Source organism: Carya illinoinensis, chromosome 6, assembly GCF_018687715.1.
Source record: "Carya illinoinensis cultivar Pawnee chromosome 6, C.illinoinensisPawnee_v1, whole genome shotgun sequence".
Lineage (NCBI taxonomy): Eukaryota > Viridiplantae > Streptophyta > Magnoliopsida > Fagales > Juglandaceae > Carya > Carya illinoinensis.
This window is the reverse complement of record NC_056757.1, coordinates 982,483-993,571: the sequence shown is the minus strand read 5'-3', so window position 1 is coordinate 993,571 and position 11,089 is coordinate 982,483. Positions and strand designations below refer to the sequence as shown.

The window sequence follows — 11,089 nt, the reverse complement described above, 5'->3', positions numbered from 1 at the left end:
ATAAGGTCATGAATAAGGAATTTACAGCTCTACTGTAAAATGGAACATAAGCCCTTATTCCTCACAAGCCTACGATGAATCTTATTGGTTGCAAGTGGGTGTTTCGAATAAAAAAGTGGGCAAATGGTTCAATTGAGCAATACAAAGCCCGACTTGTGGCAAATGGTTATCACCAATAAGAATGCGTCAACTTCAAAAAAATCTTTAGCCCTGCAATTAAACCAATCATGATCTGCCTAATTCTATCTATACCAATCTCTTCAAATTGGCCCATTGGACTACTAGATGTTAAAAACACCTTCCTCCATGGCTTTGTTGATGAAGCCGTCTAAATGGTCCAACCATCGAGCTTCAAACATCCCGAATTTTCAAATCATGCTTGCCACCTGAAAAAATCTCTATATGGACTCAAGCAGGCATCACATGCCTGGTTCTCACGACTTAATTCAAAATTAATTGACATGGGTTCACAGGTTCGAATCTGACACATATTCATTTATATTTAACAAAGGCGCATCTCTTGTGTACATTTTAATTTATGTGGATGATATACCTTGGCCCATTACATTTTTCTTGCGAGTCGAAGACCACTTCATTTCCGATGGGTTATTCTTGACCCAACAGAGGTATATTCATGATCTTCTCCAACAGTTCAACATGTTGAATGCCAAATGTGTCTCCTCTTCCATGTCTGCCACCACAACCCTTACTCCACACAGCAGAAATTCCTTCATAGATTGCACCCTCTACAGGAGTATTGTTGGCTCCCTTTAGTATCTCAACTTCACTCACCCAAACATTGCTACTTTGTCAGCAGAATTTGTCAATTCATGCATCACCCAACCACCGACCACTGGGTTGCTGTGAAAAGAGTACTTTGCTACCTTCGACACACCATTCACCATGTTTTACTTTTCTGACGCTCTAAGTCAAACTCTCTCAAAGCCTTCTTAGGCTCCAACTGGGCAACCTGTCCTGATGATCGCTGCTCCACCGCAGGATATTGCCTTTGCTTCGACCCCAACATCATCTCGTGGAGCTCAAGTAAACAAAAATTAGTCTCTTGGTCTAGTACAGAGGCTGAGTAGCGTGCAATTGCCAATACAACAGCTGAAATAATTTGGGTTCATTCACTCCTCTCTGAACTTGGTGTCAATCTTCAACAAGCTACCACACTACGATGTGATAACGTTGACGCTACCTATCTTACTGCAAATCCCGTCTTCCATTCACGAACTAAACATATCTCCATTGACTATCATTTTGTTCAAGATCAGGTTGCTGCTAAAAATCTATTGGTCAAAGTTTTGTACTCCAAAGACCAGATTGTCGATGCTCTCACAAGGACTTTCCAGCTACATGTTTCTCCTCCTTATGAGACAAGCTGATTGTCCATCGCCTTCCATTTAGCTTGCAGAGGTGTATTGAACCAACAACAGTTAAACATGAGACCAAATCAAGCTCTCTTGAAGATAATACCTCTACATATCAAACTCAGCAGGATTTAGTTATCAACTCAAAACCAAAGGATAAAGATAAAATCACCTAGCATCATTTACAAATTATTTCAATTGTAACAATTACATAATATTTTGTATATATCTACTATAACAAATATTAAATTCATCTATAAATACATCCCAAGCTCCCACAGTTAAGTGCATGTTTGAGATTGTAGTAGAAAATATAGCTTATAATTTTAGGACTTATAATTTAAATAATAAGTTCTACTATTAAAAAGTTATTTACTGTTTGGTAACCATATGTTTAAAACATTTTCAAACATGTTACGTTTGTTTGAAAACAAATTAAAAAAGTATTTTTTAAGGTAGAAATGACAATTATTTAAATCTTTAAAGATTATGATCATATCTTTGAAAATTTGAAAGTTGTAATTATCTTAAAATCGTATGGATATTTTCATCTATTGACAGTTTTTTTAAAATTCAAATTACATTCTACATTATCTGAAAAATCGCGTTTGAGAAAATGATAATATTTCTCAAACGTACTTTTTAGCTTATTTGACATTAAAAGTGTTTTAATATGTAACAACCAAATGACCTAATTTTTTTTATTAAAAAGTTTTTAAGAATATTTAAACACTTTTTAAGACTCCTAACGCAATCCCAAACAGGCCCTAAGTGAAGAAGCCAGTTTTCATAAATCAAGCAGGTGCTTTTAATTTGTTGCTGCAGTATTCTCAAATGATTATGGAATTAGCACTGACACCATGCATGGTTGAGGCTGAGGCTTCTTTGAATGGAAACTGTTTTGAGGCCGATTGTGAATGGACGTTGGTGGTATTGAGAACAGCTTAGGAGATCATTAATATTGTCTTTTTTCTTCTCTTTGTAAAATATGTTTATAAAAGAAGGTTATAAGTCAAGAGGGTGCAGATTGGTTAACTAAGCATGAGAAGAAAGAGTTTCATAGTATACCATATTAGGACATTTTAGGCATGTTGATATTAGATAAAGACGTTGCTTCACCCGGGGCCAATTTTATAGAGAACATCAGCGGTTTTTAAAAACGCCTACTAGATGAAGTATATGACGTGGGTATTGCGAAAATTTACTCATGGATATTTAAATTGAACTAGTGAGTCGAGAGGTTTCAATCCAAGCTAGAGACCAGGCAAAAGAAGGGTGACTTTAAATTGAGATGAGTACGGTTCATTGCACCAAGATATTAACTTTACTACACTTTTTTATAATTATTTTCAGACAATTTAAGAGACAAGGATGCATCACATGCGCCAAGGGACACGACACAAACAAACATCCGACATCATGTTTTGGTTCGAGGACTGTAGATTTTCTCTGTTTCTTCTTCTGCTGATTTTGGTTTCATTCTGTTCTTATGTTGAAAATATTGTTCGCATTCGAATGAAGTCACTGCTGATGGATGGTTAGTATCCCGTAAGCCCGTTTTCCGAAATATCATTTCCTTTTTAGTTAAACTAACATCGATCCTAATTTGGAGACATTATGATCATTGGAATCGAGGCTAACAAAGTTGTCCGGCTACATGAATCAGAAAACCATGGGAGCACGAAAAGAGACATATATATCGGTAATAGATTTATATTTATGTATATCGGTAACAGCTGAAGAAGTTACAGCCACGTACATACAGGAACTGATTAAATTTTCATGCACCAATGTATCTATCTTGCACCGATCAGCTTAAACACGATACATGCACGCAAAATCAAGACTGTGTCAACTATATAATATAGGTATATATGTGGTTGGCGACGGCAATTGGGATCTGTTGAATAATATGTCAAACAATTAGATCCTTAAGTAAAGAATGAATTAAAGCCTGCTGCCAAGAATCAAGATTCAAGAAACAAGACTTGGGTAATTATATTACTTTGAGGTGAAGGGCTGCAGGGTCATTTTCTTTTCTATGTGTAATTTATACAAGTGTATAAATGTGAGGCTCTGTAATTGTTTTTGCATGTTACACGGAGAGGAATATAGAAGTGCAAGAGAAAAAAAGAAAGACTCAACAGATAATCTTTGTGTGAGGTCATCTGTGAGGTTGTGATCTTGTATAAAAACTGTATTGTCCATCTCCTTGAATAAGAGATAAAGCTATTCCTACCGTGGATGTAGATCATTAGGATCGAACCACGTAATTCTTCTATGATTTTGTATTCTTTATTTTCTGTTTTATCTTGTTTAATTTTCGAGGAATTCTTGGCAAACTTGGAAGTAGGCAATTCAGCTCTGGTAGTAAACAGAGGTGATAGAAAATTAACAGGATCTTAACCTAATCATAGATTATCCAAATGATATGTGACTGATAGTATAACTCTTAATTTAGAGAGACTCAAGCGATCGAGCAAAATGTGATTTTGGACAAACTAGGAATTATTAGACAGAGAACCTTTTTCACTGGAGCGTCGTCCAAAATATAATAGGAACAAGCCGAATCATAATATTAAAACTAGAGCAGCATTGACCATTGATATCTCATTATATATACCATTTTCCTCTTCTTTTTGGAAGCAGATGATGGGTTATAGATAATGGATGGGTCTTAAATAGACGGAGAATTGGAAGTTCTCAAACCGTCTTTTGAGGAGATCACTGCAGTTTTGGTGGTTGGTTCTATATACAGGCCCACCCAATTAGCTAGGAAGGCCCTGGCATTGATCGAAAACCGCGGATCAGTGGGCGTAAGCAGCCGAAGTACAAGAACTAATGTATAAGCTGCATGCATGCTTTTATTTATTTCCTAACAGATCATCTAGGCTCTCTCCCACGGTGCAGTCCACTGATTTTTATTAGTATTTTATTTATGTTTTAGTTATATATTTTTTATTTTGTAGAATATACATGATTTTAGTTGTTCGTTTTGAATTTTTATCATAATCAGGAAAAATTAATATTGCAGTATGTTTGTTGTACGTTGCCAATCTGAATTCCTTGGAGATCTATCTGGAATTGATCAGGCTACACTAATTAGCTAGCAAATGTCAAACAGAAAAATGACTTTTGTCATGAGCAATCATGTACATATAAAAAGTGGTTATGTTGCAGTACAATACTACGAATCAGATATATAGGAATCATGTAATTAATGGACTCACCATTACCAATTTAATTAATATGAAATCTCGAGACCGATTCTCAAATTAGAGCCACCCATACACGTTCCTTCTCGATCTTTATAAGGCTTAATTAACACCTAATTAATCACGACATCGGAGGACTGTTGTTAGTGTTCTTTAGATTATTCTTTTCTTATGAACTCTTCTATAATAAAATTATTCCTTTTTTTTTTTTAATCTTTCTCTTCTTCCTTCTGTTCTTTAGATTATTCGAAAGCAATTAATATTATATGCTTCAGTCTAGTCTACTTTCAAGTTTCATGCATGCATGTCAAAAGAATTATATATGGTAGGGCCTTTCTTCTCTCTCTCTTTCTTTAATTTTGTGGGCTCCTCAAAGCTTTTCCTGCTTTTCTATGCGAACTTGATGGCCATGTGAGTACTTGTCTATGGTTACTGAATCCATAATTCAACTTCAAAAGCAAACGATTCCTATATATATATATATATGCACCATTAATATTGGCAGCAGCAAGCTGTGGCCCGCTGGTTGGTGACTAGAGATGATCAGTCCCCTCCTAGCTAGCTAACTTCGGCTTCGTTTCCGTGCAGTAGTGCTCCTTTTCGAAGAATTTCAGATCATAAATTTGGCCTAATGGAACACAAAAACAGTTCACATGTATATTCCAACACCTTTCTTTCATTTTTGTTTGTGATTGCCTGGTTGATAACCCGACTTGAAAATGATCCCTTACGATTTTATGATGAATTTTCAATCGATCATGGGCAGCTTAAGACCATATGCATATGGAACAAATTTTCCATGCAGCAAAGATCATCATAAAAGACGATCTGGAAATTACAAGCAAAGTATTAAATCGAACCCAATATTCAGTCAAATCCGACAAGATAGTCACACACACAAGCTAAAATTAAAGAATTAATGTGTACCGAGGGATAGTGATTTTTAACAGATACTCTCCTGGCCTCCATAAACAAAAGTAAAAAAACCATTTTAAACAATCAAACCCATTAAATAGAACAAGCAAACAAGAAGAAGGGAAAAAAAAAACGCTAGTTTGATGATCAATACAATCATTTGCACGCCAAATTCTGTATAGCTTTTGTTTTGGTATTCAACTCCATGGTACACTTCATTTCAGCGTACTTTTTCTTCTTGAAAGCCTTGAACAAGTGAGTCTTCCCACTCAATTTGGCATAGCTGCTAAGCTTAAGAACCCCGGAGTTGATGTCACTATGCAACAGAGATTTCCTCGATACCTTTTTCGAATCCACGGACACCGTGACATTAAGCTTCTTGGTTGATCGAGCCCTAACGCGCGCCTGAAGTATGGTGCCCTCTCCAACCTTAGTACCCCTGTACGAAAACGTAGCCGTGCTATTACTGAACTTGAAGTGACCGAAGTTGGTGTTTTTTACGGTAACGAGAGCAGTAAGGTTCATGCGAAAGGAGGGCGAGGAAGCGGAGAAGTTGACGCCGAGATTTTCCACCGCGACTGAACTTAACCGGACCTTAAGATTTCGGATGCGCATAACTAGTAGCACAAACAGCACTATGATTAGGATTTGTGCTATGATCCCGGCAACCATGCATGCCAGACACTTCTTGTTTCCTTTGCGACGTGCACCTTTGTTATCACCAGGCATCTTTAAGAGTTTTTCAGAGGCGCTTGGTACGTAGGATCAGTAAGTAGTACTGTGCTTGCTGGGTTGAATAAATGAAGAAAGATATATACGAAATTGGCAAGTAGCTAGCTAGGAATGAATTGCGTGCTATAAATGGCTGTGAGAAGATGTACTTATATATAGATCAGCTATGCATGCATGGTTTTACATTATTAAATTATGACAAGGCAGGCCGCTATCCATGGCCTACATATAATTTTAAACCATATATGCTTTAATATATATATATATATATATATTCTAACCCTTGTGATTTGCCGACACAAATGATTAAATTAAGATCGATCATGATCAAGGCTAATTAAGTAGCGATGATGATGAGTACATATATATATGGGCCATGCCAGCAGTAGCACCACCTTTTCTTCACTTGCAAGTCATGCTCCATGCAAGTTCTAATATTGAAAGATTATAAAAGACTTATATGATTAATTAAAGATCACATTCATATATATATGATTAAAATATTATACATGTTATATATAATATATTGGCCTGTTTACCATATTATATAATGTTTTGCAATATGGCTAGATACTAAAAAGAAAAAAGAAGAGCATAACAAATTAAAAAATAAAAATAAAAGAATATGCATGGCGCCATATTACTTAAACAGGTTCATTTGATTACTAAATTTATATAAGATGAGATGATATATTTAAAATAATAATAAATAAAATATTATTATAATATAATTTTTTAATATTAATTTTGTATTGAAATTTAAAAAATTAAATTATTTATTATATTTTATATAAAAAATTTAAAAAATTATAATAATTAGATGAGATTGGATAGTTTGAAAGAATCACCGTGACTTAAAAATTAAGTTAGCTGCATGGGTTGAAGTGATTCAGTTTCGGTGTCGATCCAAAATCATGTCTTGAATCATGTGCTGGACGCAGATCAACGTCGTTGCTAATTTCATATTGTATCCAAGTGTTATTGATCAGAAATTTTCAATTAAAGCTCAGCTACAGCGTTTGAGAATGTCTCGCCCAGAAGCTAGGCATGAGGTCGGTAAATTTTAAAAAAAAAAACAAACAAACAAATGCTTTGAGCCTTTGATGAAAAGTGAGTTTAGTCGCATGCACAAGTTTCAAATATTCTTGGCCGTCAAGAGGGGACAAGCTAGCTAGCTGAACCCTACCAGGGAAGGTATCCCAATTTGCATCACTAGGATTTGCATGCCGGGCCGGGGGAAAAAAAAACTGTACATGAAGTCATTCATTTAATTGGCTCGATCTTCCCTAATAAAATTTCTGCTAAGGGTGTAAGACCCAGTTCGGTCTAGTTTTTTATAAAATTTAGGAATGAATTGATGTACATCAATTTTATACTTTTTAAAATTAATTATGCATAAGTTATCCTCCTAAATCGATATTTTGATTTTATCGATTTTCGATCTAATTTGATTTAGTTTTACTAGATATAATGTATATATATAATATAGTATATTATAATATATAATACTATAATAATAATATATTGTAGTATATTATAATATATATTATAATTGTATTATAGACTATAATAATATATTATAGTATATTATAATATATAGTGATATAATATTAGTATAACTATTAATATGCACTATATAATATTAGTATAACTATTAATACAATAAACAAAATGATATAAGATTTTAATGTTAATATTATAGTAATTTATCATATAATACAAAACTATTTTATATATAGTTATATATGATATATAAATATTATATACAATATTAAAAATTAAAATACATATAAACCGGTTTGATCGGTATACCAATTTATCGATTTTTTTTACACCCATAATTTCTACGTACGTACTATTAACCAAGTTGCAACAATGCTGATCATTTATGTTACAACTTTTGAACAGTACCATTTTCATTGTTGAACTTTGCATGCTATTAACAGTAGTATGATCTACAGTACAATGCATGCATGGGCTCGATTGGCAATTTACCTCCTAGTTTTTCTTCTTTTTAAAAGATGATGGTATTCTAATTTTATTTAATGTCCTCGATCACTTATGGCAGAAGAATATCATGGTTACAATTGTACAATGAACACCTAGTCGGAGTAACATATAATCCTAAAATCCAAGCCTAGATATCAAAATGAATTGCAAGAAATCAAGAAAAACCACTAACCATAATACAATAGGAATAATCAACAAATACAAATCAAACCAAAACACAAAATTACGTGCTAACAAAACCTGCAATCAAAACAAAACAAAATAAACAAACCTGTATTAGAAGTCGTATTATTAATGTCGTATAACTTGTAAATCTGCTTGATACATTTGAATAGCACCCATAATGTCTTTCAAAAGGTTGTCCCAAGTATTAAAGAAAAACTCTGTACCTCTTGTGCCCAATTTAACTAATATGTCTACACGGTTGTTCGTTTTCCTAAAAGAGTGATAAGGACGTACCACCATAGAACGAGTCATCAATCTAGCCTCTTTCCAGTATCTCTGACTATGCCAAAGAACTTGCTCACCTTTCTCCCACCAATTAACTGGCCACTAGCTTAGAATCCTTTTTAACCTCTATGTGAATAATAATTATTTTAACACATAAACTAAGACCATCAAATAGGGCTATTATCTCTATAATATTGTTAGAATTTATATCATACAACCTAACAAAGGCAAAAATCATATGACCATTCTCATCTCGAAGAATCCCTTCACCTCCACTTTGACTTGAATTACCAAGACTACTGGCATCAACATTAAGTTTGGCAAATCCCTAAGCCGGGTGCATCTACTTCAATATCTGTATAGACTTTTTCTGGACTGGAATATTCATTAAACCGAGTTGCTGTAAAATCACCTTATATGAGCATTTGGTGAAGGACTTATTCGTTTTTGTGTGAATGAGTTGAGCTAAAAAATTCTTGATCTTGTAACATACTTGCTTCTTAGTTTGAACAACCCCTCCATTCTAGTTCTACATCTATATAACCACAAAACCAACTTGTTAATAAAGGAAGAATGCCAATCACAATGTTGATTTGTGAAACCGACTGAGCCTTGTATAGCCATTGTTGAACTTTACCACGCCATGTATTAGTAGGTTCAAGGTTTAGACTCAGCACTGCCTTAAAAAAATTCCAAATAAAGGTTGGAATTTAGCCCAAAAGAATTTTTAGAGCCATTTAAACATATCATAAGATCATCAACATAAAAAAGATGACAAATACAAGGACATTCTCTGCGAGTTTTGTATTCAATCATCATACCATCAATAGCACTTTTATTGAGTAAGCGACTCAGCTCTTCTTCAACAAGGATGAATAAGTAGGGTGACAACAGATCCCCCTGTTTCAACCCCCATGAAGATTTAAAATAGTCTTTACTAGTGTCATTCATTAAAATAGAGAATGATGGCATGGTAATGCAATTAGCTATCAATTGTCTCCATTTTTTAGAAAAAACCCAATATTTTTAATACTTCCAACAGAAAGCTCCATTTGAGTCGATCATAAGCTTTAGTCATATCCACCTTAATCATCACATTGCCTCATCGCACCTTAGAGTTAATGCTATGAATCATTTCTTGGGCAAGCACAATATTCCCATGTATATTTCAGCCTCTAATGAAAGCACCTTGGTCTTTCAAGACAATTTTAGAAATAAAAGGATTATGTTAACCATAATTTTAGATAACACTTTGTAAATCACCTAGCATAGACTAATAGGCCTAAATTTAGCAAAACTCGATGGGTTCTCCTCTTTGGGAATAATGACAATGAATGTAGAAGAATAAAACTTAGTAAGTGGAGTCCCATTGAAAAAATTAGTAACAGGTTCAACAAGCTCCTCTTTGACAATATCTCAGCATTTCTTAAGAAAACAAAGACCCAAAACCATCAGATCTAGGACTACTCTATTCGAGAATATCAAATAAAGCAGTTTTGACTTCCTCCAAAGTTGGTCTTCTACATAATGTCATTTTCCTTGTCTCTTATAACCACTTGGAATAAATTCTGCCATGTATCTAGATTTTGCACCCCTTCAGTAGCTAAGGAACCCTAAAAAATTAACTACTTCTTCATGAATCTCTTGAGGGGAGCTAAGCATTGTTCCATCATCTAACTTCATCTTCTGAAGCATCCCTCTGTTTCTTTTAAGCTTTAATGCACCATGGGAGAACTTGGAATTCGAAACCCCTTCTTTAAGCCATTTCACCCAAGATTTCTGCTCAAGTAAAATCTCTTCTTGAAGCAAAAAATTTTCTAGCTCCCTGTATAGAAATAAGTTGCATCTCAAGCTCTTGCATGTGACTAGCCAACAACTGAGCTTCTATATTCATAATATCATCTTCTGCAATCTGGATATGACAATTTACTCTGTCAAATATTTATTTATTCCAAGTTCAGAGTACGATTTTAACCAATTTTACTTTAGTAATGAATTTGATAAGCCCTACTCGTTATATAGGTTGACTATAGTTCTCATGTATAAATTTATCAAAATTCTTGTGAGTGCACCACATCCTCATGAATCTGAAAATTGGAGGGTCATACCTATCATTTGCCTATTGGGCTTTGCTACACGCAGTCGGGAAACGCAGTCGGGATGCAAACGGCTATACGGATTAAATAAAAAAAAATTATAAAAATTTTTTTTTTTTCATAGGGGACCTACATGAATAAAAAAAAGTTATAAAAATAATTTTTTTTTCATATAGGTCCCATATTAATTCACTTTTTTCTTCCCGACTGCGTTTGCCGACTGTACAAATTATTTCTGTTGCCTATTTGGCTTGAATAAGTAGGGGGATATATATGGTCTGAACATGTTCATGCTAAA

At 34.2% G+C, this 11,089-nt stretch overlaps 1 protein-coding gene across 1 annotated transcript; it reads right to left on the bottom strand.

Moving 5' to 3' along the window:
• Window positions 1-5,659: 5,659 nt before the first annotated feature.
• Window positions 5,660-6,232, bottom strand: LOC122313625 (late embryogenesis abundant protein At1g64065-like). The gene has a single exon (XM_043128786.1). The coding sequence runs from the start codon at window positions 6,230-6,232 to the stop codon at window positions 5,660-5,662; it is 573 nt and encodes a 190-aa protein (XP_042984720.1).
• Between the last annotated feature and the right edge of the window lie 4,857 nt (window positions 6,233-11,089).

What these genes read in the sequence shown, in the direction of transcription:
- LOC122313625 (XM_043128786.1), bottom strand. Translation starts at nt 6,232, where the DNA reads ATGCCTGGTGATAACAAAGGTGCACGTCGCAAAGGAAACAAGAAGTGT.